This window comes from Hemitrygon akajei, chromosome 29 (assembly GCF_048418815.1).
Source record: "Hemitrygon akajei chromosome 29, sHemAka1.3, whole genome shotgun sequence".
In the NCBI taxonomy this organism is placed as follows: domain Eukaryota; kingdom Metazoa; phylum Chordata; class Chondrichthyes; order Myliobatiformes; family Dasyatidae; genus Hemitrygon; species Hemitrygon akajei.
Genome location: NC_133152.1, coordinates 44,140,134 through 44,161,880, shown reverse-complemented (window position 1 = coordinate 44,161,880; position 21,747 = coordinate 44,140,134). Strand labels below are relative to the sequence as shown.

Here is a 21,747-nt window from a genome sequence, read left to right as displayed (position 1 = left end):
CTCCCATAGACCCCGGTATGAAGGCGATTGAGGCTTGAGCCCTGCCCTCAGTCTCCAGGATGTAGTATGGTGGTCAATTACTGCTTGTTCTTTCTTCCAGTCAATAAAAGCAGATATCTCACCTCACATCTCAGAGAGTTATTGATGGTGCATCACAACATAAAAACTGCACTAGGCTACAGACCTGCACAGGACTACATAAAGTGCACAAAACAGTGCAGGGCAGTACAATAATTAATAAACAAGACAATAGGCACAGTAGAAGACAAATTACAATATAATAATAAATGATGTAGATGTCAGTCTAGACTCTGAGTATTGAGGAGTCTGTTGGCTTGGGGGAAGAAACTGTTGCACAGTCTCTTTATTCATTTCCACAGATGCTGCCTAATCTGCTGAGTTTCCCCAGCATTTTGAATGGGTAGCCTCCAACCTGATGGCATGAACATTGGTTTCTCTAGCATTGAGTAATTTCTTCCCCCATCCCCTTTTCTCCTGTTCTATTCCCCAATCTGCCCCCTTACTTCTGTTCTCACCGGCTCATCACCTCCCCCTGGTTCCCTTTCTCTCATGGTCCACACTCCTCTCCAGACATTTCCCCCACTCCACCCTGGACATTTTTTAAAATTTTGATTTTATAGGAGGGAGATTGAAAACCTGGCTGACTGGTGCCATAGCAACAATCTCTCAACAAGACCAAGGAGCTGATTATTGAACAGAGGTCCATGAGCCAATCCTCATTGGAGGGACAGAAGTGGAGCAGGTAAACAACTTAAAATTCTTCAGTGTTATTATTTCATAAGACCTGTCCAGGGCCCAGAATACAAATGCAATTACAAAAAAAGCATGACAGTGCCTCTGCTTCCATAGGAGTTTGAGAAGATTCAGCATGCCATAACAAACTTTTATAGATGTGTAGTGGAGAGTATATTGACTGGCTGCATCACAGCCTGGTGTAGAAATACCAAAGCCCTTGAACAGGAAATCCTACAAAAAGTAATGGATACGGCCCAGTCTATCACAGGTAAGGCCCTCCCAACCATTGAGCACATCTACATGAACGCTGGCTCAGGAAAGCAGCATCCATCATCAGGGACCCCCACCATCCAGGCTATGCTCTCCTTTCACTGTTGCCATCAGGAAAGAGGCTCAGGAGCCTCAACCTGAACACCAGCCGGTTCAGGAACAGCAATCGTCAGGCTCTTGAACCAAAGGTGATAACTTCACTTGCCCCATCATTGAAATATTCCCACAACCTATGGACCCACTTTCAAGTACTCTTCATCTTGTGTTCTTGATGTTCATTGCTTATTCATTTATTATTCCTTTCTTTTTTCTATTTGCACTGTTTGTCTTTTTCACACTGGTTGAACACCCAAGGTGGTGAAGTCTTTCTTTGATTCTATTATGGCTATTATTCAATGTAAATTGTCTTGTCTTGCAAGTGCTGCCACACTTTCCAGTGCCAACATAGCATTCCCAGAATGCTCAGTAGAACAACAGAAGTGACAACAACATCAGCAACAAAACAACAATAACAAGCCCCTTTCCTGCCCCCCATCCAACCCCGCCCCCCCCCCCCCCACAAACACACGCCTCACACCCCAGTTCAGGCTGCCATCGCGGATGTCAGGCCTCTGAATCCCCGTCATGCCACAGGCTTCAACCTATCAATTCCCAGCTTCTTTATTCATTCCCCTCTCCTGCCCACCCACCTTTCTCCTCACCAATCACCTGCCAGCTTGTACTCCTACCCCTCCCGCACCTGATCCTTCTGGCTTCTTCCCACTTCCTTTCCAATCCTGATTAAGGGTCTCGGCCTGGAACATTGATCATTTATTCACCACCATTGATGCTCTCTGACCTGCTGAATTCTTTCAGAATTTTGTGTGCTGCTCAGTGCACTCTGACATTCAGATCCAGAACTTCTTTTTTATTTGTCACATGCACATCAAAGCATACAGTGAAATGTTTAATTTGAGTCTCTCTCTCTCTCTCTCCCCTCACCCCAGCCCTGTGTGCAGACTTACGCAAGGCCCAAGACGGATCTCTGCAATCACAGAAACCTGATAAAGGCTGCAACTACTAAGTCCCAAACATCAGCAGCTGCCTATTGGCTGCTTACTAACACATTTAATCACTTCAGAAAACAGCTAGAGTTGGCTTGATGTACTTAGCTTTAAAATACATTAGATGTTAAAACCATCAGCAGGATGCTTACCCAATGCCTCTGGAATCAGTCCCACAGAGAATTAAATGCTTCATTGTCTCTCTTCAATAATCTTTTGGGTGTTTTTATTCTCTGAAAATATTTTATGTCACCTCAGAGTCCTTACAATGCTGCCATGTGATAATGGTCAAAAACTCCAAGAGGGTCCCTGGGTTTTAAAGCTGGATGTTAAAAAACAACAGCTGATTGGATGACTCGCCCTTCACGAAACACATCACGATTTGTTCACTAATTGTTCATTTAACACATCCACCCATCACTAATTAGATGAGTCCTAGGCAGCCAATACGTGGGAGAATTACCCTTCTGAAACAATTCTGAGAGCAACATGGAGGAATCTCTAATATGAGTAATAAGTAATATTCTGCCTATGATGAGTGGAAAAGGCTCACTTCTCATTGAATGCAAGACCATAGGTCATAGAGCAAAATTAGACCATTTGGTCCATCAAGTCTGCACTGCCATTCGATCCTAACTGATTTATTTTCAAACCCCTTCTCATTGCCCTTAACCCCTTACCAATCAAAAACCTATCAATCTCTGCTTTATATATACCCAATGACCTGGCCTCCATAGCCACGTGTGGCAATGAATTCTGCAGAATTTACCATCCTTTGGCTGAAGAAATTCCTCATGTCAGTTTTGAAAAGATGACCCTTTATCCCAAGGCTGTGCCCTCAGATCTTAGACTCTCCAACCAATGGAAACCTCCTCTTCACAGTCGCCCTATCCAGGGCTTTTGATGAAGTGTCTTGGCCCAAAACATCAGAACTTTATTGTGCTCCATAGATGCTGCCTGGCTTGCTGAGTTCCTCCAGCATTTTGTGTTTGTCACTCAAGGTTTCCAGCACCTGCAGAATATCTTGTGTTTGTATTTCGGTATCTGGTCAGTAGGATCCCCTTCTCCCCATCCATCTGAACTCCATTCAGTACAATCCCAGGGAGATCAAATGATTCTTATAGTGTATGTTAAGCCTTTCATTCCTGGGACTGACCAATTCCCTGTCCAGATCATGGGGGTTCTTGTCAGGTGTCACCCTGAACACTGAGGCATGATCTGAATGTCAGAAAACAGGATGGGCTCAGGTCTAAGTTAAATAGGGCAGTGGATGGACCATCTGCCTTTACTCTACCTCAGATTTGACATCGTACATACATCACAAAGGTTCAGTCAACTTGCATGAAAACAAGATTTGAATAATTATTTATGAGCCCCGGCTTCAAAGCTGAGATGTATCTTACCATGCACATTTTAATAAATTTTGAAGTTTCCTAAGATTTTCTACTCTCTGCAGAAATTTGCATAAACTTTCTGTGAATTGAGCTGTAATTAACTCAATGAAAAAAAAATCAGAGGCCTTCTAAAATGGTTTCCTTGGCATTGAAATCATTAATTTTACTCAATTTTGTTTTCTATCATTTGGGAAGCATTTTAAGTTCTTTTGCACGTAGATGTTAAAAGTGGGTTAATTCATCATACCACCGGGTTCAAAAAGAGTTACTACCCCTCAACCATCAGGCTCTTGAACAAAAGGGGATAACTGCTCTCAACTTCACTTGCCCCATCATTGAAATGTTCTGACAATGAATGTCTTCATTTAATGCTATTTGCATTTGCACAGTTCGTTGTCTTCTGCACTCTAGTTGATCTTACATTGATCCTGTTATAGTTACTGTTCTGTAGATTTGCTGAGTATGCCCTCAAGAAAATGAATCTCAGGGTTGTATATGTGTCTCTGGTACAGAAGGGAAGAGAAGGAGAAGAAGGGAGTGGTAGTGATAGGGGATTCAGTAGTCAGAGTAACAGATAGGAGATTCTGTGGATATAAATGGGGCACATGGATGGTATGTTGCTTCCCCGGTGCCAGGGTCATGGACATCTCAGATTGCGTCCACAGCAGCTTGTAGGAAAAGGAAAGCTGCCAGATGTCTTGGTACATTTTGCTACCAATGGCATAGGAAGGAAAAGCAAAGAAGTCCCTAGAGAGAATTTAAAGAGCTAGGCAGAATGCTGAAAAGCAGGACCAACAGTATGGTAATTTCTGGATTGCTACCGGTGACACGCACCAGTGAGGGTAGAAACAGGATGATTTGGCAGATAAATGTGTTGCTGAGAAGCTGGTGCAGGGGGTAGGGTTTCAGGTTCTTGGATCATTGAGATTTCTTCTGTGGGAGGTATGACCTGAACCCAAGGGTGACCAATATTCGGACAAGCAAGTTTGTTAGAGCTGTTGGGGAGGGTTTAAACTAATTTGGCAGGGGTTGGAAAATGGAGTGAAGGGACCCAGGATAGGACAAATTGTAAAAGAGAAAAGATAGTGCGCAGTCAGACTATCAGGAAGGGGTAACGTCGATGTATTAGAGATGCAAAATCAAAAAGGGTAGCAAATACAGCACTCTAGAGTTGTATCTCAATGCACAGAGTATAAGAAATGAGGTGGATGATCTTGTTGCACTTTTACAGATTGTCAGGTATGATGTTGTGGCCATCACTGAATCATGGCTGAAAGATGGTTGTGCTGGGAGCTGAATGTCCAGGGTTACACGTGCTATTGGAGGGATAGGAAGGCAGGCAGAAGGGGTGGGATGACTCTGCTGGTAAAGAATGGTATCAAATCATTAGAAAGATGTGGCATAGGATCAGAAGACGTTGAATTATTTTGGGTTGAGTTAAGAAACTGCAAGGGTAAAAGGACCTTGATGGCAGTTATATACAGGCCTCCAAACAGTAGCTAGGATGAGGACTACAGATTACAATGGGAAATAGAAAAGACATGTCAAAAGGGCAATGTTATGATATTCATGGAAGATTTTAACACACAGGTAGGTTGGGAAAATCAGGTTGACAATGGATCTCAAGAGAGTGAATTTGCTGCATGCCTAAGAGATGATTTTTTTTTTAGAGCAGTTTGTCATTGAGCCTCCTGGGGGATCAGATTTACTGGATTGGGTGTTACATATTTAATCAGAGGTGATCAGGGAGCTTAAGGTAAAAAAAAACCCTTAGAAGGCAGTGACCACAATATGATTGAGTTCAACTTGAAATTTGATAGGGAGAAAGTAAAGTCTGATGTAGCAGTTTTTCAGTTGGATAAAGGAAATTACAGTGGGATGAGAGAGGAGTTGGCCAAAGTAATTTGGAAGGAGATGCTAGCAAGGATGAGAGCAAAGCTGCAATAACTTGAGTTTCTGCGGAAAATGAGGAAGCTGCAGGATTCCAAAAAGGAATTCTCAAAAAGTAAGAAATTCTCAAATGGCAAAACAGTACAACTATAGCTGACAAGGGAAGTCAAAGCAAATGTAAAAGCAAAAGAGAGGGCATACAACAAAGCAAAATTAGTAAGAAAATGGAGGATTGGGAAGCTTTTAAAAACCTACAGAAAGCAACTAAAAGAATCATTAGGAGGGAAAACAAAGGGAAACAAACAATATCAAAGTGGATGGCAAAAGCTTTCTCAAGTATATAAAAAATATAAGAGAGATGAGTGTGTATATGGGACCACTGTAAAATGAGGCCAGAGAAATAAAAACGGGAGACAAGGAGATGGCAGATGAACTAAATGAGTATTATTGTGGAATACACTAACAGTGTGCAAGGTATTGAAGGGTGTGAGGGAAGAGAATTGAATGCAGTTACTATTACAAGGGAGAAGGTGCTCAAAAAGCTGGAGGACCTAAGGTACATAAGTTAACCTGACCAGATAAACTGTAATGTAGGTTTCTGAAAGAGATAGCAGAAGAGATTGTGGAGGCATCAGTAATGCTCTTTCGAGAATCATTGAACTCTGGCATGGTTCCAAAGGGCTGGGAAATAATAAGTGTCACTTCACTCTTTAACAAAGGAGGGAGGCAGCAGAAAAGAAATTATAGACCAGTTAACCTGACCTCAGTGGTTGGGAAGATGTTGGAGTCAATTGTTAAGGATGAGGTCATGGAGTACTTGGTGACACAGGACAAGATAGGACAAAGTCATCATGGTTTCCTTAAGGGAAAATCTAGCCTGACAAATCTGTTGGAATTCTTTGAGGAGGTTACTAGGATAGATAAAGGGGATATATTTGGATTTTCAGAAGGCCTTTGACAAGGTGCCACACATGAGGCTGCTTACCAAGTTAAGAGCCCATGGTATTACAGAAAAGTTACTGGCATGGTTAGAGCATTGGCTGATTGGTATGAGGCAGTGAGTGGGAATAAAAGGAACCTTTTTAGGTTGGCTGCTAGTGACGAGTGGTGTTCCACAGGAGTAGGTATAGGGACTGCTTCTTTTTAAGCTGTGTATCAATGATTTAGATGATGGAATAAATGGCTTTGTTGCCAAGTTTGCAGATGATATGAAGATTGGTGGAACAACAGGTAGTTTTGAGGAAACAAGAAGGCTGCAGAAGGACTTAAAGACAGATTAGGAGAATGGGCAAAAAAGTGGCAAATGAAATACAATGTTGTCAATTGCATGGTCACGCACTTTGGCATAAGAAATAAATGTGCAGATTATTTTCTAAACAGGGAGAAGATCCAAAAATCCCAGATGCAGAGGGACTTGGGAATCCTTATGCAGAACACCCTAAAGATTAACTTGCAGGTAGAGTCAGTGGAGAGGAAGGCAAATGCAATGCTAACATTCATTTCAAGATGTCTAGAATATGAGAACAGGGATGTGATGCTGAGGTTTTTTAAGGCACTGGTGAGGCCTCACCTTGAGTATTGTAACAGTTTTGGGCTCCTCATCTAAAAAAAGATATTCTGGCATCGGAGAGGGTTCAGAGGTGGTTCACAAGGATGGTTCCAGGAATAGAAAGCTTAACATATAGAAACTAGAAAACCTACAGCACAATACAAGCCCTTCGGCCCACAAAGCTGTACCAAACATGTCCTTACCTGAGAAATTACCTGGGGTTACCTATTGCCCTCTATTTTTCTGAGCTCCATATACCTGTCCAGGAGTCTTTTAGAAGACCCTATTGCATCTTCCTCCACCACTGTCGCCGGCAGCCCATTCCACGCACTCACCACTCTGCATAAAAAACTTACCCCTGATATCTCCTGTGTACCTACTTCCAAGCACCTTAAAGCTAGCCATTTCCACCCTGGGAAAAAGCCTTGACTATTCACACGTTCAATGCCTCTCATCATCTTATACACCTCTATTAGCTCACCTGATAGGAACATTTGATGGCTCTGGGTCTATACTCACTGGAATTTAGAAGGATGAGGGGGATTTTGTTGAACCTTTTGAATGTTGAAAGGCCGAGACAGAGCAGATGGGGAAAGCAAACAAGAGAACATCTGCAGATGCTGGAAATTCAGGCAACACACACAAAATGCTGGTGGAATGCAGCAGGCCAGGCAACATCTATAGGAAGAAGTACAGTTGACCATGGGGAAAGGATGTTTCCCATGGTGGGGGAATCTAGGACAAGAGGGCACAGCTTCAGGATAGAGGGACATCCATTTAAAATAAAAATGCAGAGAAATTTCTTTAGCCATTGGTTGGTGAATTTGAGGAATTTGTTACCACAGGCAGCTGTGGAGGCCAGGTCGTTGGGTGTATTTAAGGTGGAGATTGATAGCTTCTTGATTGGCTACAGCATCAGAAGTTTTGGGGAGAAGGCCAGAGATTGGGCTGAGGAGGGGAAAAAAGAATCAGCCATGATTGAATGCTGGAGCAGACTTGATGGGCCAAATAGCCCAATTCTGCTCCTATGGTCTTATGGACATATATGTACTTTGATAATAACATTTATTTTGAACTTTACACTTTTTATTATTTGTGCACTGAATTTAATCATGTTTGAGGAATGATTGCTGAAAAACACACAGGTTTTGAAATTCTACCTCCAAACTTTGCATAAATGTTGGTTATTTACCTGGTATTTAGCCTTTCCTTTGTATCTCAGATTAGATATTTATGTGTTCTGCTTGAGTACTAATTCTAAGATGTGATCACATCTTATTTTTGAAATGCCATAGAGAGAAATGATTCCCCTCATCGGAACTACACTGATTCTCAGCATGATCTGATTCCGGGAATGAAATGGTTAACATACAAGAAGCATTTGCTGACTCTGAGCCTGCGCTCGCTCAGTAAGAAGTGGGTTTGGGTTTAATTAAAGATGAGTGTAACTGAGTGGCTGAGCATGAACTTGATGGGCCGAAAGGCCCGTTTCCTGGCTAAATCTCTCTTCAGTTCTGTGATGGCTCTGACAGATCGCCAATTTTTTTAGATCAACATGTTGAGATCCATCTACCACATCCATAAAATACAGAGGAACTCTGCAGGTCAGGCAGCATCTATGGAGCGAAATAATGTCAATGTTACGGGCCGAGACACTTCACCAGGAATGGGAAGGAGCAGGTAGAAGCCAGAATAAGGTGGAAGGAGGGGGAGTACAAGCTGACAGGTGAGGGCGAAGGTGGGTGAGGGAGAGGGGATGAAGAAGCTGGGAAGTGATAGGTGGAAGAAGGGCTGAGGAAGAAGGAATCTGATAGGAGAGGAGAGTGGACTATGGGAGAAAGGGAAGGACGAAGGGTACCAGAAGGACGATAGGCAGGTAAGGAGAAGAGGAAGGGTGAGAAGGGGGCCAGAAAAGGGTATGGGAAAAGATGGGGGGGGGGTGGGGAGAAGAAATGACAGGAAATTAGAGAAATTGATGGTGGAAGCTACCCACCCAAATATGGGGTGTTGCTCCTCCCAGTATGGCCTCATTGTGGGATAATCATGGGATCAAAAAGGACAGGAAGGGCAGTGCCTTAAGTGTAATAAAGTCAAGGCTACATTTTAATGTCAGCAACAGAAACTAGAGCCTTCCAATTAAAGTACAGGAACCTTCTGTGCCTAAACATATCCATGGAAGATAATTTCTCACCTAACACCACCCTGCAAAACATCACTGACACTGTCTAACATTGCTCCATTATTCTTGTATTCCCTAAGTATCAACCTGGACTCAGTGCTGCTACTGCTCTCTCTGATAAAGAATTCCAAAGATTTACTAACCTCAGTGAACATTCTCAACTCTCTCCTGAATGTCTGATCTCTTTGATGCCTAGATCTAGGCACATCAGCTAAGCAATAACATCTGCTCAATGTTTATCCCATCAAGCCTTAATAAATCTGTATGTTTCAAAGAGATCACTTCTAATTCTAAAATTTAGGGGAACAGTCCAAGTCCATGTGTGAGAGGAAGAAATGGGACTTGTTTTGCTGTTGTGTTCTGTGTTGTTCCGTCGAGCATTGTAGGCATACTATATTGGCACTGGCATGTGTGGTGACAGTTTGCGGGCTGTCCCCAGTGCATCATTAGGTTGTGTTGGTTGTTAATGCAAATGACCCATTTCACTGTACGGTTCAATGTACGTGTATTAAATAAACAAATCTGAATTTCTCAGAACTTGAATTAATCCCTGTCTCCCTGCAGCAAGACCTGGACAATATTCAGGCACACAACAGAACATGTTACTTGTTAATGAAGTGCCAGACCGCATAGGAGAGTTTAACATCCCATCCTTCATTAGATTCACCTGCAATGCACTGAGTGTGTGGATGGGAAAGGGTGGGAAAACCTGTTTTGTTGTTCTTGTTAGTGTTGTTGCTGCTGCTTGTGTTGTTCTGCTGAACATTGTGGATATGGTACATTGGCATTGGAATGTGTGGCCACACTTGCGGGCTGCCCCATATCCCTAGGTTGTGTTGGTTAACACAAACAACCCTTTCACTGTATGCTTTGACATATATGTGATAAATAAATGTATCTGACAGAAGTATTTGGGGGGGGGGGGCAATAATCTAACTTGATTCTAAGTAAACCAGTGGATTAACCTGCAAAACAATGAGAAGTCAATGCCTGGCGTTCTGCAATGAAATCAAAGAGAAACAAGATTATTGCAGCTCTGTTGGTTTATTTAAGTCACAAATATTTCAAAAATTACAAAATACTCAAATGGAGAAAACACAGAACTCACAATCTTTGCTTCTACAGTTTGTTTACATTGTGTTATCCCATGGCAAACTACTATTATATACATTAAGCTTCAAGATATATATAAATTTAGCATCAGAATTTACATTCTGTTAATGCTGCTGTGAAATAAGAAGCTGGACCATTGACAACATTAAACATTTTACTTCTGAAAACACAAAAGCAAAATAAAAAAAAACTTTGTGTCACTATCCGAGCTGTCGGCACATCATGTAGTTCTTCCTTTTAAACACAGTCCTATGACAGTGAACACCACATAACAGTCTACAAATGGCAAATATACAGTCCTTGATAAAATCAAGGGGAAAGACAGATACGCACCATCAGGAAACCAGTCACCCAGTGCAGACATCAGCCAGACTCTCTGCATTCAGCTTCTGACGCAACGTAACGGTTTCATCAATAAAACGTAAAAGCATGAACTTGCAGTAACTTTTAAGAATGATATTGTCAGGTTATTTTTTTAAAAAGATACACAGACGTGATTGACAGAAGCAAAACAAGCAGCACCCTGCTCTAAAATTAATGCTACTTTATTGACATAACCGCCGGCATCTCAGATACCTGAACCACTGGCACCAGACACTGGTGTGCAATGGTTAACTATGACAATTTTCTGCTACTTTTAACCAAAAATGGGTATAAATTTCCACAAAGTAATTAACAGCCCAAAATTAAAACAGCTACTATAATATTTAATATAAAATAAATTTCAAAACTGAATGCTTTTGACTATTATCTTTTAGTCATTTTTAGAACCTTTATCCCAGAAATAAAAGGCTATTTTTTCCATCAGGCTTCAGTAATCACAAGCACATACCCTTATTCCAATTCCTTGTTAAATACAGAAGATTACTTCCTCGTTACCATTAAGTGAGAAATGTACAAATGTGTACAACTGAATTCCACAGTTAAAGTGGACTGTGCTGCTCAAAATGCTCCTCAGTGGCTCACTGTTAAATGAAGGGCTATTAACAATAATTGTTTAGCTTATATGTTTGGTCCTTATCAGTTTCCGCAAACTTCACAATCCATTTTGTGAAGGTGAATCGAGATACGTCAGTAGCCACGATATCATCCTCGTATAGCAAAAATAAGTTGGCAAGCAAAAAGTAAAAATTGGTAATGATGTCACAGGCATATGCATTATCTTAATATTTAACAAAGATGTGAAATTAAACGCATCAAATATAAAAGTAGCTTATTTGTTCCTTATAATTAGTTTATTTTTAAAATATTAAATCATTGAATTATAACTATAAAATGGAATTAAAAGATTCAACCATCTCTTAAATATTTCAGATACTGAAAATGTTTTTAATGATCAGAATGGAAAGCTTACAAATTTTTTATGCTGTTGGCAAGCGGTAAGTCTAGTAATAGTCTGCACTGTTGACCAGCATGGGATGTCCAAACCCGGTGATGGTAAAATACTATTTATGCAGGCTTGCATTATTATATTTTAAAATCTATGTTGACATTGTCTGGACCACAATCCCTGCAACCTTTTGATGCATGCCACTGCTACCAGACACACATGATAATCAAAACCCACTCCATTTCAGAGTCAACATTACCATCCAGCTAACTTCTCCTTAAACCAAAGGAAGTGAATGCTGTTTCAAACACTTAGCTTTGCAGTCTGCCGTCCAATTAGAAATCCACAACTAATCCTTTACGTACAAGGTTCTTTTTCTTTATTTACAAATTCAGAAGCCATGCCACAGATTTTTCTCTTTAAAGATATCCTACATATTATTTAAGGAACCATAAAATGTATTATAGCATTTCTACTAGAACTTTGTTTAATCCTTTTTGTGTGTTAGGTTGTATTGTGCAGTATCCAATTGAAACCTGGTCTGGTACCAATACAAGAACAGTCGGACATACTGTTCAATGTGCATTTCCCACCATCACATTACAGAATAGCGCTTTGTGCAAAGATCCACAGCCAGCATTGTATGATTCTTCCTCCGGAAAGGAATATCAGAAATTAAAATCATACAATCCTTTAGTTGGGGAGGATAAAAGCTTTGGATGTAATCTCCTTTTTCTCTTTCTTCCAGGATGTCACAGTTCCTTCCAAAGTACTGGTTGAGTGATCCTTGGCCTCATGAGCGAGCTTCCGTGAGATTCAGGGCTTAAAGTGGCTTGTCACTTTCTTTTTTCAGCCGACTGCAAGAGAGACAGATGTGCTTTTGAAAATGCCATTCTTAAAAAAACCATTATGAGATACAATGTTTATCTGGGCTTTAAAAACATTTAAAAAATTAAAACAAAACCAAATTCAACAACATTTTGACAAAAAGTGCTTTCTTTCACTGTTGTAACTCACTGCCTTCTAATGTTTTATAATGTTCCAGATAAACTAAGTTGGATAGCAGGCACTTTATTCAAAATTCAAGATTGTTTAATGTTATTTCCAGTACCCAAGTGTTAAGGGAAACAGATCCAATGCAGTGCAATAAAGAACACAATCACTTGGACACCCAGACTAAAACAAGCACACACAGTAGGACTCAAATGTCAGTTCTTGTGTGGCAACATGTTAACACCTTTACTACTCAAAAACACAAGTTGTAAAAAGTCCTTGAAAATGAGTCTGTAGGTCACAGACCCACGTAGACTGTAGGGCACAGAATCAGTTCAGCTTTGAGGTGAGTGAAGTTGTTCATTCTAGTTCAGGAGCCTGGTGACTGATGGGTGTAGGGTAATAACACCCTGAAGGTGGTGTTGTGACCTAAGTCCTCTGTACAACTTGCCTGATGGTAGTAGCAAGAAGAGGGCATGGCTGGGATGATGGGGGTCTTTGCTGTTTTCTTGCAGCAGTGCTCCATGTAAATGGTTCTGAGTGTGAATGAATAAGGTTGGCTTATACTTAGTGGGGTGTAAAGGTGCGAGAGGGATTTACATGGTGGGTGCTGCTGCCACTGTTTGGAGAGTCTAGATCTCAGGTACAATGAAATAAGAGATAAAGTGTTTAACATTAATGATTGAGAGGAGCAGAACCAGATTTACTCTGAGAGCTGTGGATGCAAGACACGAAGCATATTAAAGCAATGCAACTCCCAAAAATGAGTTCTGCCTTTCCACTGAGCTGCTGAGGACAGATCACTTAATACTGCACAGCCAATCACCAGGAATCAGGTTCAAAAAATGATGCACATAAGACCATAAGAGATAGGAGCAGAATTAGTCCATCTGGCCCACTGAGGTTGCTCCACCATTCCATCCTGGCTTATTTATTTTCTTTATTTCTATCTCATTCTCCTGCTTCCCCCATTTAAAACCCTTACGGATCAAGAACCTATCAATCTTCACTTTAAATATACTCAATGACTTGGCCTTCACAGTTGTCTGTGCCAATGAGTTCCATAGATTCACCACCCTCTGGCTAAAGGAAATTCCTCTTCATCTCTGTTTCTAAAGGGTCATCCTTATATTCTGAGGATATGCCCTCTGGTCCTAGACACTACTGGTAACATCCTCTCAAAACCCTCTCTATCTAGGCCTTTCAATATTCAATACATTTCAGTGGGAACCCTCTCATTCTTCTAAACAACGAATACTGGCCCAAAAGCCATCAAATGCTCCTCATATGTTATCCCTTTCATTTCCGGGATCATTCTCATGATCTCCTCTGGACCCTCTCCAATGCTAGCACGTCCTTTCTTAGATATGGGGCCCAAAACTACTCAACTGCCCTCGATACTCCAAATGTGGTCTAAGTTCAAGTTTAATTGTTATTCAATCATAAATATGAATATAGCCAAACGAAACAGCGTTACTTGGGGGCCTACGTACAAAACACAGTACCAATAGCCATACACAGCACAAGGCACATGTAGCGCACACAAGATAGCAAACACATAAGAGAGCAGTAAAATACAGTCATACAAAAAACACTGTCCCAGTCACTGAGTCTATGAATGTTGCAGTAGTCTGCAGTCAATCACAATACAGGTTGGCTTTTACCAAACGAAAATTGGGACAGCACCATCTCCGGCTTGGACAGTGCACCACACCACCTCTCCCCTGGGCAACTGTAAACAAGCGACAGTGCAGCTCCCCTGACATCCGCCAATAAACTTGTGCATCAGGTTTGTAGCATTCCACGTTAACAACGTCCAACAGAGTCTTGCGATCACAAGTAAAGTGACTAAGATGATCACTTGTTAGTTTGCACACTGCCTCATCCACTGCTTCTCCGATGCAGGCAACAGCGTAATCTATACAAAGTCCAGCTCCTTCAGTTCCTCTGCCAATGAGCAATTTGCTGATGGGATAGACCTGCGGTACTTTAAGTTCTTAATGTCTAGCAGGGTTTTGTGATCGTTAAAAAAAACAATACCAGCATTGGTTGGTTCTGTAGAAACTGCTGCATCCAAGCACACCATCTTACCCAAACATGTAAAGCCCTAGCATTGTATCCTTCTATGCTAATCCTCTCAAAATGCAAACATCCTCTGCACATCCACTCTATCTAGGCCTTTCAATATTCAGTAGCTGTACATTTCTTTTGAAGGATAACACAATCTTGTGTCTGTTGCATTTGACTTAAGGGCAGCTGTTTCAGGTGTGGGACGTGGACAGAGGTTCCTACCTGTAATAGTCTTCCTGTCCAGGGAGGGGACCTCCGTGCATGTGGTGATGACCGTGCAGCCACTGCTGCTCCATAGCCAGTCTCTGTAGTTCTGCCGACTGGGCGTGCATTGCCTGTAGTTGGTGCGCTGCTGACATAGGAGCTGGGAGAGCACTGGGCAGGTCTCTGTACGGTCCACCTGAAACCAACAAGCAATGGACAGTTTTCATCAGAAAGTTCATCTTTGTCTTCCTCTGACAGACTTTGAAATATTACATGCCAAATACAGTTAAACAGAAAGCAGACAATTTGCCACCTTACATTAAGACAAAGATTAGCTTTATTTGTCACATGTACGTTGAAGCATACAGTGAAATGGATTGTTTGCATCAATACATGACACAGCACGAGGTTGTGCTGGGAACCTTCAAGTGTTGCCATGAATCCAGCACCAACAACTTACGAACAATAACCTGTACATCTTTGGAATGTGGAAGGAAACTAGAAGAACATAGAAACCCCTTACAGAAAATGGTGAACTTGAACCCAGGACACTAGTGCTTTAATAGCATTATGCTAACCACGATTCACATACAAATTATTTTTCATTTATGTATGCACAAAATAAAAATATCTACTAAACCATTGTGAAAGAAACTGTTCATAACTGAAGTATGATCAATCCTCTTCATACCTACATTGCCTATAAATCGTATTCACCCCCCCCCCCCAACCCCTGGAAGTTTTTATGTTTTATTAATTTCACAGCATTGAATCACAGTGGATTTAATTTCACTTTTTTGACGCTGATAACAGAAAAAGATTCTTTTGTGTCAAAGTGAAAACAGATCTCTACAAAGTGATCTAAATTAATTACAAACATACAATACAAAATGATCGATTGCATAATACCCCTTTCAAGTCAGTATTTAGTAGATGCACCTTTGGCAGCAATTACAGCCTTGAGTCTGTGTGGATAGGTCTCTATCAGCTTTGCACATCTGGACAATGCAATTTTCCCCCATTCTTCAAAACTGCTCTAGCTCTGTCATATTGCATGGGGATCGTGAATGAACAGTCCTTTTCAAGTCCAGCCACAAATTCTCAATGGATTGAGGTCTGGACTCTGACTTGGCCACTCCAGGACATTAACTTTGTTATCTTTAAGCCATTCCTGTGTAGCTTTGGCTTTATGCTTGGGATCATTGTCTTGCAGGAAAACAAATCTTCTCCCAAGTTGCAGTTCTTGCAGACTGCATCAGGTTTTCCTCCAGGATTTCCCTGTATTGTGCTGCATTCATTTTTCCCTCTACCTTAACAAGCCTTCCAGGGCTTGCTGCAGTGAAGCATCCCCACAGCATGATACAGCCATCCACCATGCTTCACAGTGTGCTCTTGATGATATGCAGTGATTGGCTTACACCAAACATAGCATTTAGTCTGATGAACAAAAAGCTCAATTTTAGTTTCTTCAGACTATAGAACCTTCTTCCAGCCGACTTCAGTGCCTCCCACGTGCCTTCTGACAAACTCTAGCTGAGATTTCATGAGAGTTTTTTTTCAACAGTGGCTTTCTCTTTGCTGCTCTCCCATAAAGCTCCGACTGGTGAAGCACCCGGGCAACAGTTGTTGTATGCGCAGCCTCTCCAGTCTCAGCCACTGAAGCTTGTAACTCCTCCAGAGTTGTCATAGGTCTCTTGGTGGCCTCCCTCACTAATCCCATTCTTGCATGGTCATTCAGTTTTTGAGGACGGCCTGCTCGCGGCAGATTTCCAGCTGTATCATATTCTTTCCATTTCTTGATGATTGACTTAACTGTCCTCCAAGTGATATTCAGTGACTTAGAATTTTTCTTGTATCCATCTCCTAACTTGTGCTTTTCAATAACCTTTTCACAGAGTTGGTTGGAATGTTCTTTGGTCTTCATGGTGTAGTTTTTGCCAGGATACTGACTCACCAGCAGTTGGACCTTCCAGATACAGGTCTATTTTAATGACAATCAATTGAAACATCTTGGCTGCACATAGGTGTCCAAAAACAAATCTCCATTTAACTAATTATGTGATTTCTAAAACCAATTGGCTACACCAGTGATGATTTGGTGTGTCACATTAAAGAAGGTGCATGCTTATGCAATCAATTATTTTGCGTTTTATATTTGTAATTGATTTAGAGATCTGTTTTCACTTTGACACAAGAGTCTTTTTCTGTTGATCAGTGTGAAAAAAGCCAAATTAAATTCACTGTGATTCAAAGTTGTAAAACAATAAAACATGAACATTTCCAAAGGTGGGGGTGAATACTTTTTGTAGGCACTATATATCCCACAGAAAAATATAGATCCACACACATATATATATATATATATATACATACACACACACACACACACACATATATATATACACACACACATACACACACATACAGAGAGAGAGATGCACGAAAAAGTTTATGAATCTTTTGCAGTTACCTGGATTTCTGCATTAATTACTCATAAAATGTGTTCTGATCTCCATCTAGGTCTCAGTAATAGACAAACACAATCTCAAACAAGAGAAAATCTGCAGGTGCTGGAAATTCAAAATGTTGGAGGAATTCAACAGGCCAGGCAGCATCTATGGAAAAAAATACAGTCGATGTTTTGGGCCGAAACCCTTCGGCAGGACTGCTGAAACACAATCTGCCTAAACTAATAACACACAAACAATTGTACTTTTCATGTTTTTATTGAACACAGTGACACACTGTTTAATCATTCAGTCTAGGTTGGAAAAAGTATATGAACCTTTGTATTTAATAAATGGTAGAACTTCCTTTAACAGCAATAACCTCCACCAAATGCTTCTTGCAGCTGTTGATTAGACTTGGACAATGGTGAGGAGGAATTTTAGACCATTCCCCCATAAAAAACTATTTCAGTTCATCAATATTTCTGGGATACCTTGCATGAACAGCCTCTTCAGGTCTTACCCACAGCATCTCAATTGGATTATGGTCTAGACTGTGATTTAGCCATTCCAAAACCTGAATTTTTTTCTTTTTAATCCCTTCTGTTGTTGACTTACTCTTGCGCTTTGGATCATTGTCTTGCTGCATCGTCCAATTTCTGATAAGCTTCAGGTGACAGACCACTACCTTGACATTCTCCTGTAAAATGTCTTGATACAATTTTGAACTAATTGCTCCCTCAGCAATTGCAAGCTGCCAGGCCCTGAGGCAGCCCCAATCATGATGCTCCTTCCACCATGCTTCACAGTTGGGATGAGCTTTTTTGGTGTTGTTATGCAGTGCCCTTTTCCCTCCAAACATGGCAGTGTGTATTTCTGCCAAAAAATTCAACATTTATCTCACCGGTAGAACATCCAGGTAGTCTTTTGCAAGCTTGAGACATGAAGCAATGTTTTTATTTTGGAGAGTAGTGGTTTCCTCCGTGGTGTCCTTCCATGAACACCATTCCTGTTCAATCTTTTGCTTATAATGGATACCTGAACAGAGATTTTAGCAAGTCCTAGAGATTTCTGCAGGTCTTCCGCTGTTACCCTTGGGTTCTTTTTCACCTCCTTCAGCGTTCATTGATTGGAACACCCGACTCCAAATAGTTTTTGTAGATGGTATTACCCCAGAGTTCATGCACTTTTTTGAACCTAGACTGTGATACTGTGATTGTTCAAACGGTATACTCAGTATTGATGAGAAGTAGTACAATTGTTTGTGTGTTATTAGTTCAAGCAGACTGTATTTGTCTGCAATTGTGGCTTGGATGAAGATCAGACCACATTTTATGAGTAATTAATGCAGAAAACATGGTAACCGCAAAGGGTTTATAAACTTATCCTTGCAACTGTGTATGTGTGTGTGTGTGCAGCATGATGCATAGTATATCAGGGATATATACACATACACACAGTACTGCATGTACTGTGTATCATAATGTAATGACCTTAAAGACAGATGGTGTGAATGCTCTTACCAAAGACAGGGTGATGCCTGAGCATCTCGTGTTCATGTGGACCCTGGGTTAACAGTGGGTTTGGGATTGCACCTGGAGGATACGGAAAACGAGCCAAGTGTGGTCCAGCTGCTAGAGGATCCACTAATGGATGGACACCTCCTGAACCTAGTTGAGAGAAGATGAGAGATCATATTGAAAATGCACTGTGAAAGAATGTGACAGCCAAAAAACGAAACACTTTCATCTTTTAAGTCAATACAGTGGGTCGAAGAGCAACAACTGAGACTCTGGATGCATTCTGTAATAAAATACCGTCTCTTTCACCTGCCTCGTAGGGTGTGGATATCGTAACTCACCTCATTGAACTTGTACTGAAAAGAGAACCACGATCTCATAAGAAACTCCAGGTTAGAAAGTGTAAGGATCGAGATGTTTTAGACATGGATGATGTGGAGTTTTGTAATTTCTTTTTACAAATTGCAATTTTTTTTAATGACATATACCCACTTTGATAATAAACAAACTTTGAGCTTTGAACCAGGTTTGACACCCTGCAAGATTCTATCTATCACCAAGGATAGATCACCAAGATCTTCCACATCCATATTAATGCTGTCTTCTAAAGCAAGCTCAAGCCTCCTGTTTGAACTCTTGAGCATGTTCTTGCACCTTTTAGGACTTGTAATAGTCTCTGAGTCATCCAACACTATAGCATAGAATCAGGCCCTTTCACCCATCTAATCCACGCCAAACTATTATTCTGCTTTGACCTGTACCTGGACCACAGCCCTGCATACCTCTCCCATCCATGTAGCTATCCAAACTTCCCTTAAATGTTGAAAGTGGATTTGCAACCACCACTTCCGATGGCAGTTCTTTCCACACTCTCAACACCCTCTGAGTTGCCGCTCAGGTTCTCCTTAAACATTTCACCTTTCATCCTTAACTTGGTTGTAGTTCCATCCAACCTCAGTGGAAAAAGCCTGCTTCCATTTACACGATGTATATGCCTCATAAATTTATATACCTCTATTAAATCTTTTGCTCTCCAATGTTCCAGGAAATGAAGTCCTAACCTACTCAACCTTTCCCTATAACTCATGTCCTTAAGTCCCAGCTGCTCCATTCAGAAGCTTAAACTCAACCACAAGGTGGTCGTCAAAAATTAGCCAACTCCATCAGCTTACTACTATGTTCTGTAGTATCCAAGACATCTTCAAGGAGCTGTGCCTCAGAAAGTCTGTGACATGGCCTCTTCTCACTGTTACCACTAAGGAGGTGGTACAGAGCCTGAAGGCACACCTTCAGTGATACAGGAACGGCTTCTTCCCCTCTGCCACCCGATTCTGAATGGACATTGAACCCAGGTACACTGCCTCACACACAAATTGTTTTGCGCTATTTTAATCTATTTAATATACATACTTACTGTAATTGATCTAGTTATTTTTATCTCTATATTATTACATACAGTATTGCACTGTGCAGCTGCTACTAAGTTAACAAATTTCATGACACATGCCAATGATAATAAAACTGATTCTGAAATACCAGAGCAACAATTCGGTTTCTCCTAAGTCCATAGAAAGGTGTCAGCCTTATGTTTACGGAAGTCTTGGTTGATTCTAAGATCAATCTAACCTTTCCCTCCTACACAACCTTCTATTTGTATATTCATTAGTAAATGGAATGGTGGAATGGACACGAATGACTGCATAGTTTACTGCTGATCATGTAATTTTCATGGTAGCGTAGTGGTTATCGAAATGCTATTTTAGTACCAGCTGAAAGGTCATGTTCGATTCTCACCGCTGTCTGTGAAGAGATTGTCTGTTCACTCTGTAACTGCATGGGTCTTCTTTGGGTTCCCTGGTTTTCTGGTTTCCTCTCACGTTCCAAAGACACTTGGGTTAGGGTTAGTGAGTTGTTGGCATGCTATGTCTGTGCAGGAGTGTGGCGACACATATGGACTGTCCCCAGCACAATCCTCGCTGACGCAAATGGCGCATTTTACTGTATGTTTCAAATAAAGCTAATCTTTATCTTTGTAACTCTTAACTTATTGCAAGGAAAGGGAACCAAAAACTAAATGGCACAGGTTTAATGTGAGAGGAGGAAGATTTAAAAGGTACCTGACAGGCAACTTCTTCACTGCCAGAGGAAGTGGTTGAGGCAGATACAATAACAATACTTCAACAACAATTGGGCAGGTATATGGATAGGAAAGGTTTAAGATGTACAAGCTGAAAGAGGGAAAATGGGACTAGCTTAGCTGAGGGCCTGTTCCTATGCTGTTTTACTCTATTAAACTTTGTGGTGTGGGTGGAACCCAGGAATCAAACACACCTAGGCTAATTTCCTGAGGAAATCACACAAAATGTTGGAGGAACTCAGCCGGTTAGGCAGCATCTATGGTGGGGAATAATCAGTCAATGTTTTGGGCTGAGACCCTTCATCAGGACCCCGCTATAGGCGCTACCTGACCCGCTGAATTCCTCCAGTCTTCAGGACATTAGTAAGATCTTTGGTGGGTGATGATGTATTACAGATTTTTCAAAATCTTGGCAATGCTATTATTAAATATTTTGTTTCGCACTCAAATTATTTATTTAATTTTGAGTTCGAGCACAATAACTGGTCTTTCTTGTCCAACAAACCCAATTAACCTACTAACTTGTACGCCTTAGGAATGTGAGAGGAACCCCATGCAGCCATGGAGAGAACATACAAACTCCTTACAAACATCGGTGGGAATTGAACCTGGGTTGCTGGCACTGTAATTGCGTTAGGCTACTGTGGGGCCCCTGCTGACACATTCAGCTCCCTCCCTGAAAAAGCTGTGCATGGTTACGATTTGAAAGTTTTCTGGAGAAGCTAACATTGGACTTGTAATTTTCTGGAAGCAAGGTTACCATGTAGAGTTCATGAAATTAGCATCTGTTTTATATATAGGTCAATTCAAGGCATTGTTTCTGGATACAAGCTGCATTTTTCTCACGAGAAC

General features: G+C 41.1%; 1 protein-coding gene across 3 annotated transcripts in view; it reads right to left on the bottom strand.

Annotated features, from left to right (window-relative positions):
* Positions 1 to 10,106: 10,106 nt before the first annotated feature.
* Positions 10,107 to 21,747, bottom strand: part of rerea (arginine-glutamic acid dipeptide (RE) repeats a) — a 615,654-nt gene continuing 604,013 nt past the window's right edge. For all 3 annotated transcript variants that reach the window (XM_073032278.1, XM_073032279.1, XM_073032280.1), the window contains 3 exons: positions 18,762 to 18,908; positions 14,810 to 14,987; positions 10,107 to 12,381 (listed from right to left, as the gene is read on the bottom strand). In XM_073032278.1, the coding sequence (XP_072888379.1) occupies positions 12,348 to 12,381; positions 14,810 to 14,987; positions 18,762 to 18,908 (359 nt within the window). In that variant the 3' untranslated portion in view covers positions 10,107 to 12,347. The remainder of the gene's footprint in view (positions 12,382 to 14,809; positions 14,988 to 18,761; positions 18,909 to 21,747) is intronic.